The sequence below is a fragment of the Haliaeetus albicilla genome, chromosome 4, assembly GCF_947461875.1.
Source record: "Haliaeetus albicilla chromosome 4, bHalAlb1.1, whole genome shotgun sequence".
NCBI classification, from domain to species: domain Eukaryota; kingdom Metazoa; phylum Chordata; class Aves; order Accipitriformes; family Accipitridae; genus Haliaeetus; species Haliaeetus albicilla.
This window is the reverse complement of record NC_091486.1, coordinates 42,382,470-42,410,010: the sequence shown is the minus strand read 5'-3', so window position 1 is coordinate 42,410,010 and position 27,541 is coordinate 42,382,470. Positions and strand designations below refer to the sequence as shown.

At 41.4% G+C, this 27,541-nt stretch overlaps 1 protein-coding gene across 11 annotated transcripts in view; it reads left to right on the top strand.

Moving 5' to 3' along the window:
- The window catches only part of AGAP1 (ArfGAP with GTPase domain, ankyrin repeat and PH domain 1), a 395,948-nt gene that overhangs the window by 236,804 nt on the left and 131,603 nt on the right, over positions 1-27,541 (top strand). For all 11 annotated transcript variants that reach the window (XM_069782145.1, XM_069782144.1, XM_069782147.1 and 8 more), the window contains 2 exons: positions 10,147-10,251; positions 25,271-25,439. In XM_069782145.1, the coding sequence (XP_069638246.1) occupies positions 10,147-10,251; positions 25,271-25,439 (274 nt within the window). The remainder of the gene's footprint in view (positions 1-10,146; positions 10,252-25,270; positions 25,440-27,541) is intronic.

The window sequence follows — 27,541 nt, the reverse complement described above, 5'->3', positions numbered from 1 at the left end:
AAGGAAAACAAAGTGTATATTCATGTTACAACTATATTAAAATATCTTTTCTAGAGTGATCCTTGTTGTAACAATCAGGTAATACAAGAAATATGGTTATGACTAAATGGGTTTTCCTGTTTTCTACAGCTCTTTTAAGAACATGAAACATGATTTTGTGATCTTTAGGAAATAGGATCTGGCTTAAACCCAGTTGTCATGTTTACCTCAACCATTTTAATGGGTAACCCCTTTGAGCTTGTTAACCTATCTGCTCATGTGACTGCTCTTTCAGACTCACCTTCTGTTAACTTACAAAACTGCAGGTATGTGAATGCCTTAAATCAGGTATAAAGCATTTCTAAACTAATTTCTTGAGACAGACGTAGCACTTGTGATCCCTCTCTAAACTAAGCACAATTGGTGCCTCTTGATTTTGGACCTTTTTGGCAGTTGGCATGCAGTGACATTGATACATCTTCCCTCAAAATCCATCTGTATGGACCACTTGGTGCTAGGCCAGCAAGAAAACGTGCCTGGTGTGAAGAGACATTTCACTTGCTGAGTTTTAGAGTTATGGGTACATTTTGTAACATTTCAGTAACTCTGAAGCGGCAATATGTCTGGAAGATGCTAATTCAGTATGTACAATTTCCCGTAGCAGGTAAGGTGAGTTGGTGAAAGGAGGTGAAGGAATGTTTTCTCATTAGGTTTCTTATTCTTTTTTCTACTACAATGATGAGAGGATTCTAGTTGCCCAACATATATTAACTGCATTGCTGAAGGATTGTCATCTTCATTCCTATTCCTCTGGGTGAACTGGACATCTTGGGTATATAAACAGTAGGACAAGTCAGGGCATGCAATTATTGTTTCTGTATGTGTGTGTATACACACACACTTTTTTTTTTTCTACTTTTTTTTTTTCCTTGGTCTTAGGAGAGATTTGAGGAAGGAGAAATGGAGTGGGTGGAAGGAAGAGTGATGGAGTATCTTTGCAGCGTTGAACCAGTTCAGTATGTCCAGGGAGGCTGGTCACATCATGAAGCAGTCCAGGGAGTGTTGCTACCTGTCCAGCAAGTGTGGTCATTGATGCCAACAATCCTGTGACCAGAGGACAAGGTGTAGAAGTAAAGAAAAATGAGGCAATGAGGAAATACTGTTAACTAGAATAACGAAGAAGGTACCCTTCTACTGTAGAAGAAAAAAAAAAGATTTTTCTCAAATTACCCCTACAAAGGATTAAGGGCCAGAGGTATAACTGTTCAGCAAAATTATTTTTTAATGCAGGACACTCCTTTTGATTAAAAAATAAAAAAAAATTTCTAAAAAATCCTATTATAGTGCAGAGTTTCTGAGGATTGTTCATGAAGACCTTTTTGGTCCCAAAATTTCGCAACATGAAGTGTGAATCCTTCTGCACAATAATATGGAACACAGTTTTTAAAAAAAAAAAACCACACACACTTTTTTTTTCTGCCAGTGTTCTTGGTTTTGTTATTCAGTAGATGCTGTATTAAATTGGATTTTGTGTCCATCATTATTAAAATGTGAAGTGTGTCGGTCACAAAGCATACATTTCAGGGCAGTTAGCTGAATAATTCTTTTCTTTATTATCCCAAATTACTGCTGAGCTCTGGAGAGGTGAGCAGTTTAGCCAATTATTGCCATTTGAGCTGGATTTGTGGGTGATTAGCTCCTGGTCGAATTCAGTCCTGGCAAGGGCTTTGAAGCCTTCGCTTGTGTGATTTTCACAGCAGTGAGGTAGGAATAGACGCGGCTAATGACAGGAAGGTCGTGTGGGTTATGTGACCTGTGAGGGGGGGGCTCGGGTTTAGCAAATAGGGCATCCACAATAACAAGTGTGTCACTAACCCCGCCGTGCATAATCGGAGTTTTATAGGATTGTTGGAGATGCTGACAGCTCAATTAAAGTGTAACCCTTTGTACCATATACCCTGGCAGAATGACAGAAATATTACCAACAAAAAAGGGAGGGGGCCACAAGGGAACTGGTTAAAGATCCAGTATTCTTTTTCTTTCCCCCCTTCGTCAGAGCCTGCACAGAACAAGCTGCAAAAAGCATCCATTTGTGAAATAATAGGTTGTCCGGGGGAGGGGTATGGTGCCAAACATGGCTACAAAAAAAAAGCTGCTCTTAAGTGGTCTTCCTGATGTTTCTATGGAAACACTATAGTATCAGGACAGAAAGTTAAAATTGGGGTTTAAGCTTTTCATGGCTTTTCTCCCATGAACACCCCCCCACACACACAAATCTCTACTTTATATAAAATATGATAAAGAAAATTTCAGGGTTCAGGGAATGGAGCGCTACTATAACAAGCACCGTTCATCTACCTAGAAGTAGTAATGTCTGCACGATGATTCCTTTTTTTATATCATCCCTCCCAATGCTCAGTTTGTTTTTTAAGGGAAGTAAATGTTTTTTTACTTCTTTTTCATGGCTTACCCTGCAGCTGTTTCTACCACCATAAATGTTTCTGCTCTTAGAGCCTTTTCCAAATCACTGTGCCACACAATCGCGTTTGCTTGCACTGACTCTGTTTCTCAACATTGTTCTTCCTTTTAATTTTAGTCTTAAGTAGCAGTGTTTCACCAAGCTGATTGGCGTGGATGCTAACTTCATTTGTGGCCAGCATAGTTAGAGTGCAGTACATGATGCTGGTGCCGCAGCTAGAGGTAAGAGTTCAAATGGAGCCGATTGCTGCCAGCTCCTTTACTGCTGACTTAGACCCCTTGGTATCAGCCGTCTGGTTTCTCCGACACCAAGATAATGATTTGCATCGCAGTGCATTTCACATTAGCACTGATGATGGTGTCAGGGAAACCACAACTGCCAATGCCAAGGGGCTAATAAACCAACTACTTGTGATTATTAAGGGCTGTGATTTTTTTTTTTTTTTTTTTAAACAGTCCAGGGTAAGTGGAACAAACTTCAGAAGGCAACAGAGGCAGAAACTACTGAAAGGCAGTAAAATATTGTGACTTGCTAGGTGCTGTGGCTCATTCAGAGTGGTAAACTGGGTTTAGAGCGAGAGATGGGCCATTCCTTTAAATATGTAATTGGATTTTGTAACACATTTGAATATTAAGCTCTGTTGAAGGGACTTATAGATAACTGTAGAGTATTATGCAATGTGCTGTTGATTTTATAAAGTCTAATTTTAGAAATAATCATAAACTAGGGCTAATGAAAGAGTGCCCCTTTTCACAAAGCTGTGAATTGAGGGAGAACTCGAAAAGTCTCCTACTTTGCTGAGCATCCCTGTCCTTCAACTACGTGTACTGCATTGTCTTTTGACGTGCTTGTTTGGGGGTCTGGAGTATTATCCTGGCTGTTGTGCACAGGTGCAGCTTTGGACTTGCAACGTTCTGCCAGAGCAGTGTGTTTATTGCTCCATCTGGATACGGTGGCAGGGTTGGGTCTTTAGCTTTCTATTCAAATGCTTCTTTGGACACCAGGGTGACTGCTCTTGTGTGATCATCTTTTCACCTCTTAAGAAAGTTGCTCTTTAGGTGGGTGAATGTGATGTGCCAGATGATGGTTCCTGTTCTCTAGTCCCCAAATTGTGGTGCAGTTGTCTCTTTTCAACCACATCGTGCTTTTAAGTAAGGTTAGTAGGTTCCTATGCTCAGCAACATCCTTGAGGAATCCTTGTCCATGCCGTGTTGAAAGTACATAGCCTACCTTTTAAAAAAACTGCAGCTGCAAGCTGGGCAGTTTTGAAAACTTCCCTTAAAATTATTTGCTGCATATCAGAGGAACTTGTGCATTGCCCACAGTTGGCAGGTAAGGTCAAAATCTGGAGGCTGAATTGTTGGAGCAATCATTAGAAATAAAAACGCAGTAACAGTGAGCACTAAGCTTGTTCTTCCCATTTACCGTGTCGTCCGTGCTGAGGTTCCTCCCAGGAATTTGGTAGCCATTCCGTATTGGAGGTGGCAATCTTCACTGCTGGTGCTACAATGAACTGTAAGACTTGCTTAATCAGCATTGGGATTTTTTTTCAGTAAAACTTCTAATTTTTTTTTTGTAGCTTGTGTGCAGAGAGCTTGGAAATAATGGGTTGCAGGTTGATTGTCCTTCAAGTTTTAGCAAAGGTATTATCTTTTGCTCCAAGTCAGATCTTAGATCCTCTCTTTTCTTTGTCTCCAGATGGAAATAGTGGCTGATCAGCCTCAACATTAAGTAACCATTCATGGTGTAATTACCAGCTGCGCTGAGTTAGGGCTGCGTTGTGTTTAGGGAATGTTAGAAGAGAATTGGGTTCAATGTCTGATTTCATTTTCTTGTAAAGCTGGTGTATAACATAGATTTGAATAGTTTCTTCAATCGGGAAGCATCTTTAAATCTGTAGCAAAACTCTGCTACTGCTGTAGTGCCAGTTTTTAAGGAAGGTGTGGGGTTTTTTCCTGTGTGCCTGACTGCAGTAAGAATATAGGGGGTCTTTTAGGGGGTTTTTTGCAATGTTATTGTTAGATACTGAAGTTTCAGAACATTTGAGGTCTCCTGTTTTCAGCTCTCTTTACAGGCACTGCACTTTCTTGTAGCCTTTGTTTTGTGGTTCAGTTGGTCCCCAATCGTGCCCTGTTACTCTAAGAGATGATTACTACAGGTTTCCAACTGTAAAAACTTAAAACAGCTTCACAGTGAATTGACCTAAAGACCAAGCAGCATTCCCTTAAATTCCTGGGAAGAAAAGACTTAAGTTTGGGAAATAAGAAAGCAAGTTACATTTATATGGAAGGATTCCAAATACACTGGGAATCTTCAGCAGTTTATTCCCTAGAGGATTAGTTGCATACTCGTGTCTGCTCAGATTAATTGTTGAAGAGAGAGCAGTGACTCCCATAAGCTTCCTATAGCATGCAAGTATTGTCTGTAGGTGAAACAGTTTGAGCTGATGTCTACCATATGCTGGAAGAATGGACTTTAAGACTGGAAAGCTGTTACAGTTAAATATTCTGGAAGCAACAAGTATCACTTAAGAATTAATCTCATTTGTTATTAGGACAAGCTAGACTAGTCCCAGTGCTGCTGGCCTGACTACCTAGAGTTGGCTAGTCATGCAAACCTGGAGGATTTACCAGCATTTGTTCACCATGTTAATAGATTTTAAAGAAGCAGATGTTTCATTTACTAGAATTCATACGTAACAGTTAGTTTGTGATCCTGACTAAGAATGGTTACCTTTGCAGTTATTTGAGGGAGGATATTTCTGTCAAGCGTGAGTTTTTCTTTTGTGAACAGTATGCAAATGATGGAGCTGCAGAAATTTCATAGCACTGCTAGCTGCTAATCATAGTTATGAGAACTAAAGACCTGAGTGGAAAATTAAGAATTTATGCTTTTAATGATTAAGTGTGAGATTACATATTTCATTCTGTCAAAACAGCATCAGAGTAACAGTATGGGGTTGGCTAAAAATTATGGAGGGGAAGGAAGAAAAGCTTGCATGATGCCATTACCTCAGCCATGACAGTGGTGTAAGCTTCTGAAAGAAAATGGAAGCCAAACTACTGTATTTCCTTTTCCAGAAGGTCCAGTCTTGGCTCTGCTGACTTTGAGGGCTCTACCATTTCTACTTGGCATGCCAAGAAAAGTCAAATGTACCAAATCCTATTAAACAAACAAAACCCCAAAAACCTCAAGTCAAGTGCTACAGCTGGAGCAAATGCGAAAAAAGATGCAGTCAGTTAAACTGTGATCACTGGTATGATCCTGTTTGTGAAACCCTTTTATATCTTGTGGCCCCTGGAAAATCCAAAGTACATGGAAAAGTGGGAAAATTAAAGTGGGGCACAACAGGGCATGCAAAGTATGTTGCTGCACACACGGTATTCATTCTGTGGGCCAAGAAGTGGCTGTAGACATCTCTTGACGATCAGCATGTGCCTTTTGATGACATTTATTTGTGGGAAGTAAGTCAATGTATTCTGCTACCATCTGTGCGGCCCGTCTGAAAAATTAAGGTGGCTCGCCTACCAGCATCTTCAATGCAGTATTAAGCAACTTCAAGAGGTCACTTTTTTAATGCTGATAATTTGGTGCTTAAAACCTGAAATATTTCCATAAAACAAATTCATAATTTTTTTGCCGTTTTTCTTCATTTGTTGTTTAAACGAGCAAGGTTTGTAGCTCACAGGAAGGTACCTGGAGCTGTGAGATTTAGCCAATTACTGCGTATTCAGATGAACTGTGTATATTATGCGTAGTAGTCCCTTGACTGGTGTTGGGTGGTTTTTTCTACCTTAAGTCCAATCAATCCTACACTGGTGGCTTTTCATTAGCTGCTCTTGCTCTCACGGTAATGATCGGGATGCAGAGCCTGATGGCAGTCTGTAACTTCTCCTGGTGCCCTGAAGCTCAACAACGTAAGCTGATTGACTCAGTTAGGGCCCCAGTCTCTAACAGCAAATGCAATCAATAAATCTTTGTTGGTAAATAATTGCTATTGAACAGAGTTTTAATATAAATTTATGAGTGGTGTTTTATCACAGCTTGAGGCTACAGCAAGCCACTGAGTGATGGATTTCAGATACCACTTACATTCATTACATTAACTTTGTAAGTTATTTAAAGCTTGTACACTTAACATTGCTTTTGGCTTGCAATGACCTCCTGGGACTAGACGTAGCATACACATTACTAATAAAGAGCTCGCAGTACGTACAGACGGTTCCTCCGTTTGCTTTGTACAGTGATGCAGTTCCTCGAGCAAAACCCGAGAAGTGAACTTCATGCGCTCTGGTTGAAGTCTTTTTCTTGTGGCTCATTAAAAGTACAAGCTAGCGCAGTCTGGTAGGAGAAGTGTTCCTCTGTTACACGCAGAAATGCAATTTTGGAGGGAAGGTGGTAAAAAATTTAATTCGAAGTGTGACATTCATTTCAGTTTGTGAGGAAATTGGAGGTGTTAAATTCTTAGTGTTGAATCTGGAGGCTTGGGTCAGCTACACTGAACTGCAGGGCTAAAGTTGCAGATGAAAGACTGTAACAAATGAAAGATTTCATACAAATTAAGAGAAATAATGTTATCTGATTAATAATAATTTGAGGCAGAGATTATTTCGACAAAAAAAATTGGTATTTTGAAGTAGAAGTTGATTTACTTAGTCCTTTACTGCATAGCTTGGAGGCTAAATGTGTTTTTTCTGATGTGCTGTGTGTACATGGGGGCCTGTTTGGCCGTGATTGGAGACGTGCCCAAGCTACCTCTAAATTGCCTCGGAGGTACCAAAGGTCAGTGGGAACCCATGTATCTCATTTCCTAGCCAGAGTATCTGATGTGACTTAAATGTAGACATAATGTGACTGAAGTGAAGGGCTTTCTCATTTTTTTTAAAGTAACCTTTCTTGTCATATCTGGGCCATTTATTTTTTTTTAAGTTTAGTTAACGTTAAAGTGCATTTATAACTGATCTAAACTCCAATACTAAGAGCATTTCTCCAGACTATTCTATATAATTACCACAGACAAAGTGGTGGTCTCTAGCCTTGGGGGACAAAAAAGTGTGGTTTATATGGGCTTCTCTGCTTCATAACGGTTTAAGTTAGCTACTTGTATTCAGAGCAGTTTCCTCTGCAGGTACTGGAAGATATTTTTAATTCTCACATAATACGAAAACCTATTATTTTTGCCAAGGTAGTACCTAAAGAAAATGGATTGGGAAGTCTGGTTTATTAGTCAGACACAAATAGGTACATCATCCATGTTTAATGCTGATGTGTTGGGGTTTTTTTTACATGAAAGCACGGAATTCCACTTTAAAAGCAAGGTGAAACCTCATTTTGAATAATTTTCTTCATTTAGCTCCAAAAATAGAAATTCATAATTCATACCTAGATAGTAGCAAAACTTCTATGTAGTAAAAATCACGGAAGTGGTAGGTTTTCACTATTTATTGAGTTTATAATTGGCATGAATTTAAAATTACGTAAGTAATGACACATTTTCTGTATAGCAAAGGGACAGTTAAAAAGGTGTGAAATATATATATTTTACTTTCCTCAAAACTTCAAAAGAAAGGCAAGGGGCGGGGGGGGGGAATCACCGTTGTGATCCTTACAGCTTTTTCCCCATTAAAAGGTCTGAAGAACAAACCAGTGCAGGGAAACAGTAATTTTTGATCCCCACGGCACAGCGATAACTAGAATTGGGTCCCCCTAAACGCGAACGAATGTGCTGCAGGTGAGGTATGAAAGATTGGAAAGGTGAAGCGACAGATCACCTACTATAGACAAACATACAAGTCAAAGGCAGAAATAAGCTTTCATTTTTTTAATAGAAGAAAACAACGTCTCTAACCACTGGAAGACGGTAATTGGGATGTGCGACTAGCACTTGCAGAAGCTTTTGTAAAAAAGTGTTTCAGAAACCCCATTCTCTCTTGTAAAAGTTTGAGTCGTAGCAAGGAACAGCACAGAAAAAAAGGAATCTGACCCCCAGACGGTCAGAAAGTTCGGAGTTTGTACCGCTGTGTAATTCAGTCATCCGACACAAGCTTTTCTTTACGGTCCCATCCACAGATTGCTTTGAATTGTGAATGGTTGTTCTCTGAAGTTTTATTCAAAGTGTGTGTCCAGGAACAGGCAATTGTGAACTTGGCTTTTCTGCTGGGATCATCTCTGTGGTTGCAAAAGGAGAATCGTTAGTTCATATGGATTGTGCCGAGGGACTTCAGCTGAAAGTTCTAACATCTGGAATTTGGCTAGCTCTGGAGGACTTGCGCAGAACTGCCCTTTGTCCCCTCGTGGCTTTGGGATTGGGTCTGCAGAGAGATTGCTTTATAAAGCTGTAGGTTTAATGGGAAAACAGATAGCATAACTGGCTTTCAAGGGTTTAACCTGCTTTAACAAAAAGAACTTGTGGGAGTTGGAAGCACCGTGCTTGGTAGTGCATCCTTCTATGTTCTGTTTTTCCAATTTTTAAGTTCCATGGAAAATGAGAATGGAAAAACTCATTTTATGGGTATTAGAGAACTGAAGTTTGTATTGGTTTAGATTCCTAGTTATGATTTAATCAGTTGAATGTAAGTGTCTGCTTTTATCGGAACTTGATCTGTGAAACAGTGAGTCCCTGTGGAAGGTACTGTACATAGTGTCTCCACTGGGACATTTCAGAAAGACTTTCAATAACTAAAGTACTGTATGAATTCATTAGGAACTGCCTTCTGACTTGGTTTTGGAAATGAAAAGTTCCCAGGGAAATGCATTGCTAAAGCATGGCTTGATTTACCACCTTCAGTGTGCTACAGCATGTTATATTTTGCTTTTCTAAATGAATTCTATTTTTAAGCTGAGAACAGGTTAATATGCAGAAGTAGTCCTTGCCCATTTGAAGATGCTGATGACTTTTTATCTCAGCTGTTGATTGTTAGTATTCATCACTGATGTTTAGGTTGAATATGATTTGTGGCAAGGTGAGTCACCTTGCTCACCTCCTTTCCTCTCTGATCACACCACTTTCATTGAATTATCCAGAATTTATTGGAAAAACTTTGTATTTGCCCTGTTTCAATTTTGCTTCTCTTGCCTAGAATTGGTGTCTCTTTTGCTGGAATGAATAGCTAAGAGGATTTCCATTGTGGTGTCACCTTACTGCAAAGGGAATGAGAACATAACCATGTGCTCTTCCCTGCTTGTGGCGAGGCTGAGCCTGGACAACAAGGAATCCCAGGAACATGCTGAAGGGAGTACAAGCCACACAGTAGGATCCTCACTTAACCTGGGGTTCATCATTTATTTTAGAGGGTTAGGAAATGCAGTGAGCATGGTGTCTTTATCAACTAGGAGTGCATACGGGTAACCTTACTCTGTGTCACATTAAAATGTGCTTTCCTGAGGCATGCAGTTCAGTACAAAAGGATTTTCTCTACCATTTGGACAAAGCCAGTGCTGATACAGTCTTTTCTGTTTACGTGACTTGCTTTATGAAAGCCGCGCTTAGAGTTTTTCCTCCTAAATTGCACACACTGAAGCTGCCGATGGAGAAAACGTGCATCATGCGAGAAGCAGGGGAAAATGAGTAACTTGCAGGATAAAGCGTATCTAAAAATGCTGGCAATTATAGTTGTCTCTTTCTGTGTCTTAAATAGTTGTGCATTGGCAAAAGAGTGTTTAATCTTTTTTTCTTTTTCTTCTAATAGGGTATGCTGCTAAAGCGAAGTGGCAAGTCACTGAATAAAGAGTGGAAGAAGAAATATGTGACGTTGTGCGACAACGGCGTGCTGACTTACCATCCTAGTTTACATGTAAGTACACCACGCTCTCTGGAGGTTCAGCAGCGTCAGGCTCTGATAAAGCAGTGTTAGCAACTTCGTCCTGACGTGGTTTTGTTGAGCCCTCTTTGGTGGAGGGACTTCTCTCTCTTCATTCCCCTCCCTCTCAAAAAGGCATAATCTGAAATAAAATTCCCTGGTGCAAGTCTGAGTACAGTCAAGTTCCTTTGAATCCCCTGGAACTGGGGTTCCCTTGCATCCTGAGGGGCAGCTGAAACGGTTTAAGCCTTTATTTTGTGCTGATGCTTTTATGGACTTGTTGATTCCAGGATTAAAAAACAGAAGCATTTTATAAGAAAAAGTGTCCTAGATGTAGTAAAGAGTGAGGAGAGTTTCTGGTATTTGTCAGTGTGCAGTGGTTATGGTTTATTCAGAAGTAATTCTGAGCAGCCTTTTGAAAATGGCATAGCTATTAAAATATGTGCCATGAAACTTTTTCATGTTAAGACGTCTGTTGTTATCTCTGCCCAAGGATCCTGTCTGTCCCTCTCAGTGTGTGTAGCACAATCCCTAGGTACGATTTTGGGGGTGGAAAGGAGCACAGTGATCTGACTCGGAACTAACACACCCCATCTGCCCTGGGCATGCCAGCAGGAGGAAAGGTGAGATGTGTCAGGGCTAGTTCCATGCCAGAGCAGTTTAAAAGACAGAGCCAATGCAAAGACTCCAGATCTTGAAACTCCCAGGGGATTCCCAGCTCCTTCACTTGCTCTGTAATACAGACAACAGTAAAATAAAAAACATGGTGTGACCTTCACCAAGGTCTTTTATAATCGTATCTGGTCTTACATCTTATTATCATAGCACATATGAAGATCGGAGGGGGGCCAGCTGTAACATTTTTAGGGCCAGTTGTTTCTAAACTTATTGGTATCATTTTCAGCTCCTGGGCAATTTTTCATTAAGGAGTGAAAATCAAGGTTTTGATCAGATGCATTTCTGTAGATATGCTCTGGGGCTCATAGACCTACATGTGGAACTGGCAGGAAACTTCTGCTTTAAATAGATGATGTCTGAGGACCATGGTCACACTGATGCTGTGCTTGCACCAAGTTGCTGTTCCCTGTCTGCTGAATATTAGCACTTTCTCTGGCTTGACACAAGATTTCATAGTCTCAGATCCTGCCATAATAATGCTTTGCTGTAGTTTCTGATGTTAGGTCCATGTCTCTTAATAATTATTTAATCAGTTAGATGACAACTAGCTTCAAGGCATTGCTGCTTGCTATCAGAAATCTTGTCCCTCAGCCCTTCTGTTCTGGAGCAAGGTTTTCACTGTTCCTTTTTGTGAAACTGTACAAGTCTTTCTGTCTTCTTTGGCCACTCTTAGTGCCTTTAAATTTGGGGAATTCTGCCATGAAGTAGTCCCAAAATACCTGAATTGTATATTGGTGTTGGTCACAGAAGGGACACTGCGTGCCTTCGAGGCAGCCCCCATGGAGCTCTCACATGAGTTTCCCTTAGATTGTGTTGGCCAACTCTGGGTCATCAAGCAAGGAGGAGGCAAGCTGCCATTGTCCATGCCCAAGTCCCATCCTCGCTTTGTAGAAGTGCTCTATTGTTCCTGGCCGTTGCTGTGTATGTGTTAGTTTTTCATTGCCTCTTGCAGACAATGGAGTACTACTTCTCTGTAGGCTTCCCTGGAGCTGCTTAATCTTCCCCAGAGTGAGAATCCATTGAGATTAGAGGTAATTACTTTGAGATTAGAGGTAAATCCATTGGAGATTAGAAAGAATCCATTTAAAGAAGAAGTAATTACTAGCCTGTAATTGTTTCCTTCTATCCCCCGCCATGCCCACCCCTCCCACAGAAAAGGTACGCAGCTCCATATTTCCATTTGCTCAGACTTCCTTGCGTAGATCGGAGAGGTTTGTAACGTACTACTTTTCCCTTGGCTGTATGTGGGGAGGTAGTAGTGAGGGACCATGCTCAGCTCCTAATTGACAGGAAGATACTGGGGAAAATGTACTCATTCAGGGGTTCTTGAGACATCTTTACTGAATCTACTCTCTAGGAGTATCTAGGGTTCTGCTTATTCACAGTAAAGTCTTTTCTATGACATGATTTGTACTATAAATGAAGCTGGTTTAATGCCTTATTTTTATTGTCTTCAGCCTTCAAAGAGTCACTGCTCTACTTCTGCAGCATGTTTCCATACTGTCAATGGACTATTTATTGTCAATTAACTATTGTTAATATACCCTGCAGAGCGTTCATCATCCATCAGGCAGTAGTATGTGAGTAGCATCTTCTCTGCCCTGTGCAAACCACAGTGGGACGAAGAGGCAGGACCTGATCCTTGAAGTCAATTGCACTCCCAGTACACTTTGTACAAAACTTTGTAGGCAGGAAAGTCAGAATTTTCCTCTTGGGTGTTGCCAAGTGAATGGGGTTTCCCCCAAACAGGACTCTGCTAATGTGTTTCTGGTTTGGTTTTGCTAGTTTTTATCTGTAACTGCTTGCATTGCTGTTTGGGATAATTTTTTACATTGTTTTGAAATATAAGGACCTTATTCCTACCAACCTTCCCATTAAATAGCATTGAAGAAAAGAACCTTTGTTAACTACCTAAAGTCAGTTTCCTAAACTCGTAAAAAGCCTGGCTGTAATCTGACCTGTTAGTTAGATTTGGGCTATTTCAAGTATGGAGGTCATTTTGGTTATACAAAATTTTGCAGTTGTAATTCTGTGAAGCGAAAAGTGGGCTGGCCTCTAGTGGTGGAAGGAGAAGTAAATTTAGAAGATAGTTTGGTCTTTCCTGACTGTGGTTTGAGCCAGAATGTAACACATGCATTGGAAGAACCTATTATAATATTTAATGGCTGACAGTGAGTACTTTATTAAATATTGCTTGAGCTTTGGCCAGAAGTGGATCAATTAGTGTTCAGTGGCAGCTCAGGCAAGAAGGCAGTGTTTTTAATATAGAGAATGTGTCTGTATTGCAGAAATCAGTACCGTCATCCTCCTTGAAAGGATTGGCTACAAAATGAAAGGTTTTGGGCTGAGGAGTGAAAAATCAAATTAGTACCTTTCTTACAGAGGAGGTGTCCCTGGAAGGGTCAGGCCTGTTTGGGAGGGCAGCATGTTGAAATGATTGCTGTACTGTGCCAGCTAAATGAGTAACTACTAATGCCACCAGGTTGATGTTTGGCACAATAGCTAAATTCATATTCTTTCTTTTCAAGAAAATGGGGGGAGAGAAAAATGGGGAAAGAAAAATACATGTACATAAGCACCCTACTGTTTTCTGACTTGGTCATGTCAGTTTTTTTCAAGATCCTCAAACCTTCCCGTCCCTTGGGATGCTGAGGAGCTACGCTGATAGAAAATGGTGGGGATAATGAGAGAGAACTTTGACCTGCAGGCTTCAAAGTTCACCATAGCTACCTATTCATCTTATGCTTCTGGAGTATAGCTGTTGAGCGGATGACTAAAATTCTGGCCGACAAATTCAGTGTCAGCCTCCCCAAAGGGACCGGGTGGAATTTGTCTAGGCATCTCTTGGCTTTTAATGGCAGAATGCCATGTGCGAGGGCTCCCGAAATGTATTCACCAGGATACCTGCTGGGCAGCATTACATGCCGCTTCTTTATCTAAGCCTTATCCCAATGAATAGCTGATGGTGTTTCACCTCTGTCTGTCTGCCAGAGGGTTGCCATCATGCCATAGGTCAGTAGATGACAAAACTTTAGCTTTGGATGTCCATTCTCTGCTGTTATATCCCCATCATCACTGCCCCTCATTTATGAAAAGAAGGGGGGGGGGGGAAGCTGAAAACAGCTTTTTAGGGAAGGACGCTGTTTTCCCCTTCTATATTTAATCTGTTCTAGATTTCATGTCAAGTAAAAGCACAATGCTGTGGCACCTTACAGGGGAAGAACAGCTTCTTAAGTACATGAGAAGGAAGGTCTCGTGCATATGTAGAACATGCATGGTATGTAAGTCCCATGTACCTACACAGCAAGGTTGATTTTTGCTTGCTGAGGTACGTATTGCAGTAACGCCCTTCTTTAACCTTGCTGCCATCCTCGCTGATCTGGTTTGATAACCTGCGTTGAGGTGTGTAGCATTGTAGCAGTGACTGAGGGGGGGAAACCTATCTTTATCTCCTTGAGGAGTGTGTGGATTCACCTGGTCTGCTCAATTCATCAGACAGTAGCCACAGTTTCAAAATTCTTCCTTAAAAATAGTGCTGACTGGGTGAGCAGTCTACATGAGCTAGCTCAAAGGGAGCATTAGCAAGGGTGTTCTAGCCTCAAATGAAGTGGGTATATTTTTAAAAAAAAGCAAAATTTCAGCCTGGTAAGGAGTCATAGCCAACACTAGGCTAAACTGCATGCAAGAGCTTCAACGATATATTATATGGGCACATCTTCTTGGAAGAGGGTACAAAACAGACTGTAAAATTCTTTGCGACTTGGAGTGGGGGAGTGGGCTTTCAGTTGAGCTTTCTTTGCTTGGCTGTTTCCTCCAGGAAAAGCAGACTTGGTGTGAAACAGGAGGCTATTGAAAATGTCCTCTATGTGTGTATCTGGAAGTGGTGTAGATCCATGCGTTCCTCTCAGGTCCCATAATATGCAGCCTTTTTCTTAGAGCTGCAGTTGAAATTTTTGACCATGATCAGTTCTTACAATTTTCCTGAATAATCTGAAAATGGAAAGCATGCTCGCAGATAAAGTATTCCGTCTCCTCATTTTTAAGAGAACAGCATGCTTGCTGGGCTGCGTGGCGTCTTTGTGCATGGCCTGTCGGCAGCGGAGCTGTGTGGCGGTGGAGCTGGGTGTTGCTCTAGCCAAGGGAGCAGTGCTCGCCTTCATGTGTATGAACAACCACCTGCAGACATTGTTTCGGTTCAGCCTTATTTTCAGGGTTGTGTTACCTCAGGCTGTTTAATGCCTCCAAAGTGTGTTGTTTGTGTTGCTTTAATAGAAATATTCGTGCTCTTATATATTTCTAAAATACCATCATGTATGCCCTTTGTTGTTTGGGGTTTTTTTTCCCCTGTTTTTGCTTGAAAGTAATGTAAAGCTGAATATTGGCTGGCTCTGAAAGCCTTTCTATCTGGCCTTTCCTATGAACAACTAATCCTCAAATCAGGCTTTGGTAAATATGTATTTGGACTGACAAAAGGATATGCATATGTTGGTTTTCACATAAGATGTAGCTCTACCCCCTGAAACAGTAGTCACCAAGCAAGTCCTACAGACTAAAAATGAGGATATAGTTGGAGTGGTGAGGAAAATAAATCTGTCGGAAGCATGTGTAAGTTTTTATTATATCCATTAATACGCCTAAAACATTGGTTAAGATAGAAAAAACGAATGATAGGAACAGGTGTATGGTAATTGCTTATTACAGTTGATGAGCTGATGCCCTATTTTTTCCACTCACCACAACTGGCACGCTTTCTGGAAGCCTTTTCATCAAAGCCATCTTCAGAGCAGCATTCTCCTTTCTAACGTTATTGACTTAAATTTTCCAGAGCTTTCCCTTCTTAATTCTAGCATGTTTCACTGTGAATTTACATTGCTTCTAGTGATAGCTAGAGCATAACTGACCTTTATGGAAAAAATAAGTGTTAATCGTGCTGCTGTAACATTTTTTGGTAAAGATGCTAAACATAAAACATATAACCTACAATGTTTTAAAAGCAGAAGAGGCTTTTATAAAGTGATATGGCTGTAGAGATCACTCATTCACTTCATAGCTTCCTGGAAAACTTTATTATTATGTTAAACATGTAATGGGGTGAAGATGAGTTTGGGAGGAAAACTTAGAAACAGGTAGGGAAAATAGAAGCTAAAATGTGTTTGCAGTCCTTAAGTGAGACCTATCATTTGGGATAGCTGTCAAGGCAAATTATTTTCCATCCCCTGGCTTTGTGGCTTTTCAAACTAGAAATAGTCTTGTTTAAAAGCGGCATTGCACCTGCTAAGTACAAAATCAGACTGTAGTTACTGATGGTCAGGAAGCCACCCTGTGAAGTACTCGTCAAATATGTAATCCCAGTTGATGGGGAAGGAGAAGTCTGATTATTCACAGTAACTTCTTACAGTCACTTCCATGACTTGTTACTGATACTCACAGATCACCAAATGCACAAACAAGGCAAATGTGAAGCGTTTTTAGTTTCAAGTCCATTCATTTCAGAGGGCATGACAAGATTTATCATGTCATTAGCGTAGGGTATTGAAACAAACACAATACTGCTGTTGTAGAGCTGTGCAAACTAGCAGTATATAGTAAGGAGCAGCAAACATACGCTTCAGTGTCATGTCTACTCCCTCTTCAAAAAGGCAGGGAAAATTTTTGGTATCGGAATGAGTTGCAATTTAAACGGCAAAAGCCAAGCTATTAATTAATCACGGGTTTTTATAAAATTAGAGCTTCCTGTCCAGCAGAGCTAACTGCTGTGTATATAAATGCTTCATAAATTACTCAGGATGGTAAAACTCTGATTTGTCTTTTACAGTGGTTCTTGTTACAAAGTCTGAATGAGAAGCGAAGTGCAGACGGAAGAATTTTCTGAATATTTTATGAAAATGAGTGATCCATATAAAAAAAACCCAAATTTTGTGAAACTTCTTTTGTATTGAAAATGTTGCCCTAAATTCTTCCCCTGCCCCTGCAACACTGATTGAACTGATTAACACCATAGTAGAGATAATAGTCAATGCTTTTTATTACTGAAATTTAATGTTCTTGATTCCCAGTGTGAATAAAACAGATCCGAGATGACCTTCTTTTTGTCAGGACAGAGTGCTTTAGGGTGATCAGTGTTTTCCAGAATGCATTTTTATTCCTGTGTTCTCCTCAGAAAATAACATTTCATTGCTTTTCTTAAGATTAACTATATATTATGAAGCTGAATGATATTATGCCCATATTTATATGTGAGAGGGGAGGATGGCTAATTTAACAGGAACATTTGATGAATATATTCCACTGTGGCTCATAACCTGATGGTGCGTTTGTTGCGGAGGTCCTTCCTGGGAAGTGGGGGGAGAGGAGTTGGAGACTTTTGTTTCTTCTTAGGTGTGCCTGTGGCCCCAAATGGAAACCAATCAAGGAGCGATTTATGTTCATTAAGTGCTTGTCAAAACTGAAAAATTTTCTAATCAACAGCAATCTAGCTGAGGCCCCTCAATGGCTGGGAGTGTCGCCCCTGCAGTATCGGCTATTTGCCTGTTACAACTCTAGGCTAGAAATCCGCTGATGATTACATTAGGCTAAGCTGCGAAGTAAATGAACCATGTCTTATTTAGGTGCAACTAGCTTCAGTGTAGTCCTGCCCCGCAGGGCACTTTATAGCGTTTTATGGCTTTAAAATTAGTGTAGCTTCTCATTTGCTGCAGGGTGCTGCATGTTATGCCTTTGAACTCAATAAGCAAAGGGAAGGGGGCCTTTTGTTTTTTTTCCTCCTCCCCCCCCCCCCGCCCTTTTCTTCTTTTTGCAGTTTAGCAATTTTGTTTTGCATCTTTTCCAGACGGCGTTTTGCAATAAAAATGTCTGACTGCCACACAGAGGCACAAAAGTCAAGGCTCCATCCATTTACTGGTCTGCCAGGGGTTTGGGGGTTTTGGTCAGGATTGGGTTTTGGTTTTTGGAAGCAGTTGTTGCTGAGGGTGAACAATAGGTTTTGTGGGTCCAATAGGTCAGCTCACGAAACTGGAATTGTGTTTCAAAAAATAGGCTGCCCGCAAGTCTTTAAGATGTCATCCAGAAGTGCAATCATAAACTTTCTTTTCCATAATAACTTTTATTTTGCCTCAGATCAGGAAACGCTATCTCAGCCTCAGTAAGCTAAGCCTTCAGAGTGTTTTGTCTGAACGGTGAGGAAAAACTGCCAGGAAATGAAGGTGTTTTTCTTGGAATCTCAGTGTATACCAGAGACAGATCTGGGAAGCATCCTGGGCCTGGACCAGTTCCTAGGGTTGGAAAAACAGGCTTCTTCTGAGAGATTTTAATAGCTCAAAATGAGAAAAAGTGTGGTATTCTTATTTGTGTACCATTATAGACATGGAAGGGCACTACTCTTGGAGATTCTCTCTTGTTTGTTATGTTTTGTGTTGGAAAAGGGTGGCAGTGGGACAGGTGTGTGGTGGAAGAAACACGTGGGGAAGCTCTCTAGGAGGGAGCAGATATTTTTTAAAATGTTAACATCATCACACATGGCAATGCTGAGATGAGTGGTTTTGATGAGAGCTTTGAGTCCCATTCACCTCTTGCCATGATGTAAAAAATATAACTCCAATGAAGGGGTTTCTCTCTATCCACAGTCCCACTGAGCCCAGCCACAGGAGGCCCTAATTGTTGTCTTCTACAGCTTGATCCTTCTGTCTTCTTGGTGACATTTCTTGGCCAAGAAGACTAGATTGCAGATTAGCCATTTCACTGCAATCCCAGGACAGAAGTATAGTCCAAAGCAAGTTTGATCAGAAAGAGTCCGACTCCATCTTCTGTTGCTGCTGGAGCAGAACAGAACTTGCCTGCGCAGGCAGGCTGCCAGAACCTGCCTGCTTGGATGCTTTGGTGCAGTGGAAACCTGGCCGAGTAAAATGGTTCAGCTCTCATTCTTTGTGGACTTGTTTTCCGTTACCTTGGAAAATATTTTGTAGTTGTGCAAATCAAAGAGAGAACCCCTGCCTTAAGGACAGGGGGGATTTGTACTCCCACTTTGCATGCAGGCAGCTATACAAAAAAGCATGGGGGATTCAGCTCTCAAGGTACTAACTGATAAATACTATATTCAGTAACTCAGCATTCATACACATTTTCTTGCTTAATACACTGATGATGAAATACTATGGTTTTGAAATACAACCTAGGTAGTAGAAAGGCACTTTTTCTGTGCATGACAAGGATGACCGTCTCTTGTATTAGAGACATTTGAAAAGCTTCAAACTCAGTAATGTTTTTGATATCCACAGTGTTACGTACCTAACACGAGCCATGTCTTTAAGGATCATTCTAGGGAGGAACCACACTGTCACATACTCAGTGGTCCTTTAGTGAAGTATTTGAGATAACTGTGGTAGACTGGGATGATGTGAGTTTGAGTCCCAGCTTCATGGAAGCAGCAGCCAGCACTTTCTTCTGCCTTTCCCTCAATCTGATCCATATGTCCTTCCTCCTCTGAAAAAAGGTCCAAGCAGGCAGCAGCAGCACTAAGCGTGGCTGTGGAAGAAGAGATGCTTGCCTGTTGTCTTCAGTCTTCTCAGCTAGGACAAAGTAGGCAGCCAGCTGGAAGCATCACGTAGCTTGGGTTCAGCTTGTGGCCCTTAGTGGAGTGTCTTCTCTGGCTTTGAGGGCAATCAGAAGTCATTGCAATGTATGGCAGCAAGTTTAACAACCGCTGGCATTTGAAAACAAAAGGGGCCCCCAAAATAGCAGTGTTTCTTTTTGGTAGGTCTGCTTTGAAAACATCATCATACCCATTTGCTCAATTTGCATGTCTGAAAGGCTTCTGTTCAGTTAATTGGTTGAATTAATTTCTGTTGTTGTAAACCGAGAGCTGTATGAAGAGCAGAACTAAAGTAATTTTACTTTACATTATTCTGTGTCATGGCACATCGTTTCTTTCTTACTCAAGGCAATTCATTTTGTGGCACTGTCAAATAATATTTTGTGTCATCTTCAGTCAATGTAGCTTTTACGATTTTTGCTGATATTTTAACAGTTTATTTAGTCCTATAGATAATGGTCAATGGCCTTGAGTAGTCAAATTAACACCTTGGCAGCACTATATTTGAGCAAACCGCTAACGGTAACCTCAGGATGAAAAGCAATGAGAATCAATATAGTGAGTGTATTTTTAGGGATTATTGATTGATTGATGCATTCTGGCCTTAACTTGAAGAGGCAGCATTGCCCCACAGCTGACTAAGATTAAGTTGCCAGTTACTGTTAACTGCAGGCCATTACCTGCGTAGTATTTCACAAGCTCAGAGATTAGATGGAGACCTTTTATAGTCCTTAGCTGAAGAAACCGTGGCGTTTGCAGCGTCTGTAATGCCAACCCGGCTGCAGGAAAACGCTATGCTCTTCTCCAGCTCATAGCAGCCATTGCTGTGAGAATTGGAGACAATGTTGATTTGATTCAATGTTGCCCGGTATTCCTGTAGGGATCTGTTTGGGACAACTGAGGCACTAATGGCTTGTCTCCCCCGCCACCTCGGAAGGCAGCTCCACAGAAGGTGGGAGCCATGTTAAGCTGTGCTGCTGTCAGCAGGCTGAGAGCTGTGGGTCTCCCTGCCACAACTCTCAATTGCTAGCAGGTTTCTCTCATTGCACCTCATTTGCATCTGGGACATCAATTAGCATGTTTGTTGAGGCTAATTGAATGAAACTCAATCATAGCTCTTAATTGCTTGACTATGTGAAAAGAAATCACATTAATGCAGCTAATTAAGTGTATGGCAATAGATGCAACATAATTAGGAGCGAAATGTAAAAAACAAGCGATGGCGAAGGTGCAAGCGCAGGGGTGCGGGGTACTGGGGTGCTGGCTTCTCCTGTTATCCACACGTTTGGGGAGGGTTCCCTTTGCTGCTTTGCTTTGCTTTTTTTTTTTCCTTCTGCATTGCTGAATGATGAACATGGGCAAGTTGAGAAGAAAAATGCAAATGGATTTGCAATTACTACTTTTTCAAGCTGTTGAGGGGCAGAAGATGGCACTTCTGGGGTGGCCCACTGTTGAGTGGGCTCTAGGGACTTGTTAAGTGCTGTTTAAAAGTACTTGGCTTTGAATTACCCTCATGCCTTGTTAAAGGGTTTTTTCCCCTTTTTTCTCGGATCAGCATTTTCTACAACTAACATCTAGGGGAGTTATATCTGTAACATTTGCATATCAAAATCAGACTTGCTGTCTTCTCTTTAACACAGCATATTCCAGATGACAGCGAGACCCTCATCTGTTCTAATCTGATCAAACCCTCCATTGCGCTTCTGAAGCTGTGACATTATTTTGTAGTTTTAACTTTTATTCCCCAAACGCAGATCTGAAGGAGTGTGGTGGTGGGGGGATGCTCCGCTGACTGGAAACTTGGTCCTTGCCTCTCCTCCTCAGGGAAATGCAGAGATTACCGCTATGCATCTTGCACACAATGAAAGAGGCTTTATTATTTACATTTGATATATCCCTATAAATATTTAAGCTGACATTAATACCTATGTGGCATCTGTTGTGTTTGGGCACTTTCGTGTAATAACAGTATGGCTACAGCGCATTTATTTCCTGTTTGCCAACATTCACTTACTCTCTCAAATGGTTTATAGCTCACCTAAGCCTGGTTTACTCTCAATTAAAAGGGCTTTAATAATGCCCTGTCACATCTCACAAGTTGGCAGGGTAGCAGGGAAATTGTTCACGCTATTCATCTGAAGAATTTGGAATAAACACCTCCTTCTCAAATTTTAAATGGAGTACACTGGCTGCTGTACATTAAATAAAAACTTGTCTGTTAAAAAGAGTACATGCTGAGGTTTAGTCACTATCTGATTAAGCCTCATTTTAGAGCCCATAAGCAATAAATGCTCAATTATGTTCTGCTTATTGTATTTTAATTTGTGAAGAACTGACACTGAACAAGAAAGTTACACCAACTTGATAATTTATGGATGAAACAGCTTTGTTTGTTTCTATCTAACACCTAGTGAATGAATTTTTACTAATGGAGTGCCTTTGTTTCTTTTGGCAGCAGAGGTCTGTGTCCTCACCCCACGAATTGTTCAGACCCCCTCTTTTTACTGTTAATAATTCTCAAACAGCTAGGGAAAAAATAAAAGCTGGTGTGATGGCTTGGTTTGGGGTTTTTATCACAGATCACTGTTAGCTGTGAAGAAATGAATGCTGGGCTGGTAGTAGATTTTTGATGTATTTTGAGTGGAATATATAATTTGTATTATAAAAACTGTCAAAGGTGGAAGGATTTTTATGAGGGAGTTGATTGCTCCCTGTATTGTGGCAGCAGTGATGTAGACCTCAGGTATGCTGTTATCCCATTCAGGTATTTATTTGTAAGATTGATGTTCTGGTGGTGTACAGGTCTGTATGCTGCAGGTTTGAAACCAACCTACTTAAATAATGGTAGTCTTTCATATAACACCTGGTAATCTGGCTAAGTCTTGCCCTGGACACTTGGACAAATGGAAGTTATGTCTTTACTAGCAAGTCTTTGCTCATGCAGACGCCCACAGCATCACCCAGGCCTCTCTAAATTGATCAAGTTCTATCCGAAAAGGAATTAGATTTTATGTCCCAGCTGCTCCACATAAAAGGTTGCTCAAAAATACCATTTTCTTGGTTTCCAGCTTAACTCGAGAGCTTAAGTACAGATCTTTTCTCAATCTTGAGTTCCAGTTGCTGTTTTCCTCTTGGGGTACATATACTCAGATGTGGTTTTGTGCAATGCTTGTACCCCTTTCCACTCTTTATTTTGCTGTCCTGTGCTACCCACCTTATAGAATCATAGAATCATTTAGGTTGGAAACGACCTTTAAGATCATAGAGTCCAACCATCATCCATGCCCACTAAACCATGTTACGGAGTACCCCGTCTACGCGCTTTTTGAATACCTCCAGGGATGGTGACTCAACCACTTCCCTGGACAGCCTGTTCCAATACCTGGCAACCCTCTCAGTAAAGAAATTTTTCCTAATATCTAAGCTAAATCTCCCTTGCCGCAGCTTGAGGCCATTTCCTCTCGTGTTATCTCCAGCCACCTGACAGAAGAGACCAGCACCCACCTCACTACAACCTCCTTTCAGGTAGTTGTAGAGAGCGATAAGGTCTCCCCTCAGCCTCCTCTTCTCTAAACTAAACGCCCCAGCTCCCTCAGCCGTTCCTCATAAGACTTGTGCTCCAGGCCCCTCACCAACTTGGTTGCCCTTCTCTGAACACGCTCCAGCAACTCAGTGTCCTTCCTGTAGTGAGGGGCCCAAAACTGAACACAGGACTCGAGGTGCAGCATCACCAGTGCCGAGTACAGGGGGACAATCACCTCCCTGCTCCTGCTGGCCACACTATTTCTGATACAGGCCAGGATGCCGTTGGCCTTCTTGGCCACCTGGGCACACTGCCGGCTCATATCCAGCCAGCTGTCGACCAGCACACCCAGGTCTTTCTCTGCTGGGCAGCTTTCCAGCCACTCTTCCCCAAGCCTGTAGCGCTGCATGGGGTTGCTGTGACCGAAGTGCAGGACCCGGCACTTGGCCTTGTTGAACTTCATACGACTGGCCTCAGCCCATCGATCCAGCCTGTCCAGATCTCTTTGTAGAGCCTCCCTACCCTCAAGCAGATCAACCCTGCCTCCCAACTTGGTGTTGTCTGCAAACTTGCTGAGGGTGCACTCAATCCCCTCATCCAAATCATCGATAAAGATATTAAACAGAACGGGGCCCAACACCAAGCCCTGGGGAACACCACTTGTGACCCACCACCAACTGGATTTAACTCCATTCACCACAACCCTCTGGGCTCGTCCATCCAGCCAGTTTTTTACCCAGCGAAGAGTACACTTGTCCAAGCCATGAGACGCCAGTTTCTCAAGGAGTATGCCATGAGAGACAGTGTTAAAGGCCTTGCTGAAGTCAAGGAAGATAACATCCACAGCCTTTCCCTCATCCACTAGGCGGGTCACCTGGTCATAGAAGGAGATCAGGTTGGTCAAGCAGGACCTGCCTTTCGTAAACCCATGCTGACTGGGCCTGATCCCCTGCTTGTCCTGGACTTGCCATCTGAGTGCTCTCAAGACAAACCGTTTCGAAATCTTCCCTGGTACTGAGGTCAGGCTGACAGGCCTGTAGTTCCCCGGATCCTCCCTCCGACCCTTCTTGTAAATGGGAGTCACATTGGCAAGCCTCCAGTCCTCTGGGACCTCCCCTGTTATTCAGGATTGATGTCTTCTCATAAAATACAGTGTCTTTGTTTCGTTTATTGCCCTCATAGTTGTTTCGGTTTCATATTTTTTTTCTGGAACACAAGTAACCACAACCATGTGTACCAGGAAGTGAAAACTTTGAGTGTTGTGTTCTGGCTTTAACATTCACCATTTCTACTGGAAATATCTCTTCTGATGTATCCCAGCATTGCAGCCTCAGTGGCTGTCTCACCTTAATGAATTGTCATTTGCCCTGTGAAAAAGACACCCATGTCCATTTACTTTTGTGTTTGCATATGAAGTAGCCCACAGACAATTTAGGGAATGCCTTTGAAGCTGGAATGCAGAATCTCAAGAGCCAGTTTTTCCAGAAGCTATTTACAGTTTGAAGAACTTTCTCAAGGATTTCTCGGGAAGCCATCGCTTGGATCCAGTCAGTTGACCGCTGTCTTTGTACAGCTGACTGGGTTTGTCTGCTTATTTCCTCTTCGTGGGCTTTCCAAACAAGAATTAGGAAAAGCCTTTTCCACTTCTGGCTTACAGCTTTTAGTGTGTTTACTCTAATGAGACACAATTTGCATAATTTTTTCCATTCTATAATTTTTTGAGTGTGTGGAAAAAGGATCATATTCTAAGGAAACAATATTATAATTGCAGAAATCCTACCAGTCAGTGCCCTTCTGTAACTTTAGCGCCTGCTGGCCAATTTCAGCCAAATTTGAGCGAGAAAGAGATAAGTGCATAAAACGTTGGCACGGAGGAGACACAAGTAAGTGTGCTCATGAGGAACAGTCAGCCTTGTTTTCTCCTTCTGTTTGGGACCTGCTAGCTGGTAAACTCCTACACGTAGCTCAGAACCAGCCATAGTGTGAATTGTCTCTTATCCAACTGGTAGTTGGAGGATGTATTAGAAAGCTCCAGGCTTTTGGGGGTATTTGTAGTGAGAAGTGTGGAAGAGATTATTGAGAAAATGGAAGGGGAACACCATATGGTGGGTGCTGGCAGATGAGGTAGGGCAAAAGTCTTTTGAAACCAGGTTTCATTAGTTCTATTGCTTACCAAACTACCTGTTTCATATAGGGTTTTGTTGTTTTTTTTTTTCTCTTACCAGGATTATATGCAGAATGTTCACGGGAAAGAAATCGACTTGCTGCGAACCACTGTGAAAGTCCCTGGGAAGAGGCCGCCCCGAGCTACGTCAGCTTGTGCACCCATTTCCAGTCCCAAAACAAACGGCCTTTCCAAGGACATGAGCAGTTTACACATCTCGCCGAATTCAGGTAAGAGAATACCATGCTAGGGAAAAAAAGAGAAAGATGCATTTCCAGTGTCTGTAGACAATTGTCATGTACTACTGTGATGGGGATGATATCTATTAATAATTTACAAATCCAAATAACCACTGATGTGTAACTTTTTAAGCCCTGACTGCTGATCTGTCCTCCATGAGAGATTCGAAGTTTCTGAGTAACCTTCAGTGCCCATCTTTTTATACTTGTTACCTTATACTTGCCAAAACCCTACATAATTTCACAGAAATTAACACATGTGAAGAATTGATGCTGCGTTACAACTTATCTGTTAGGTCTAATACTTTGGAAAAACAGGAGATGTATCATTTGAAAGGGCTTTTTATGGCTTCCTGGTGGGATCCGCAGTTCTTCTTTCCACCTTTAGAAGGATGCATAATTTTGGACTTTCCAACAGGAAGATTCTTCTGTAGAAAGCTATTTTAGTTCATTTATGGAAGTAGTTTATAGCTCTTTGTGAGCTCTAAACAAAAAAGTTTATTGTTCACTGAACTACTTATCCATACAGCTGAAGGGATTTAAAAAATTGCATTAAGGAGAAACATTTAAGACAATTTATCTTGTAAAGTGCATAGCTTATACAAAACTCATAATGGTATAGTGTTGGTATGGAAGTTTTGTCAGCATGTTTGGGATGATGTCCATAAAATGCTGAGTGCCTTTAGCATTTATGAGTAACGTAGACGCCTCCAACATGTGGCAACAAAACCACCCAAACACACTTTTGTGCCTGTGCAATACACACTACACAGGTGGGATGAGCAACCGCAGGAAGGAACTTGGTCACCCTGCCATTCAAGAGTCTTCTCTTGGATAGTAATAGTTACCTTACGCTTCAAGTCAAGATGTAATTGCTTGCGTTTTGTGATGCGCATTCCCCTATAGTAGGGGAGGAGGGAGAGGGCTTTTCCTTCCAACTGCAGTTGCTGCTCATTGAGATGAATGTTTAAAAAAGGAAAAGAAAGAGCAGCCTTGTGGCTTTACAGTGGTGCCACTGAGCAGACATCACTGGAGGTCTTGTGTGGTATGTTATATTAGTTTGGCCGGGGACCTGAAATGTCTGAAGCCATGATTTCATCAGACTCTTTTTCAGTTTTAACCTACCCCTCGAGAGGCATGGAGCTAGCATTGCCACTGGAAGAGTTCATAGGAGAAAATTTTTCATGGTTGGTTTGTTTTTTCCATTTTGCTGTTTAATTTAGATGACTGGGTGCAGGGAATGTTTTTGTTTTTTCAACATATTCCGTAATTTAGGGAAGAAGAGTGCTGGACTGAGTCAATAAACCAGCAGTAAGACATCGAAATAAGAGATTTCTGCTTTTAAGACATTTGAAGACAGGCAAAAATTACTTGATTGCTCCAGAGAAGTATGTTTCTGAAAACATATTCAGAGATACATACTAATATAAAGTTTATAGCATGGATTTTACGTGTTTTGGCATATGTTTAGATTGCCAGGTCAGAGGGAAACAGCTTGTACATGACTTAAATGAATATTGCACATTTCATTTTGTTTCAGGACTCTCTGCACATGTAATGTATTCTGTACATGAAACTGTACAGTAGACAGCTCTCCCTGGCAGTGGTGGTAGCCACTGTGTATGTACCCTGGCTAGCCTGAGGTTTTATCGCACAACAATTGTTTTAAAAGAGAAAATTTAATTATGCTAGAAAGTGCAAATGCTGGAAGACAGCTCTGCTTTTAGATAGTTTTTTTCAAATAACATGGTGGGTATGGTTGGAGCTTCTCTTGGCGTCTTTATCATCTTGCTTAGAAATACTGAAAGCCTTTTCTGTTGTTGATATCTGGTTAGTACAGCTCAAGAGATCTACTGTGGTTAAGTCTTAAAATAATTAATGTCCTCCTAATGTATGAAAGAGTTGTATCCAAGGGAAGTTGAACCTGATTTCTGTATCATTACCCACTTGAATACCTTCATTTCCCCTCTCACGCAGCTGGGACGCTACACTGATCCTTCTTTAATTTTAAGCAAGTTCTTGACCTGCTTATTTAGCGTGGCCCTCTTCCCATAGATAAAGCAAATATTGATGTCTTAATTATACTACCCCTA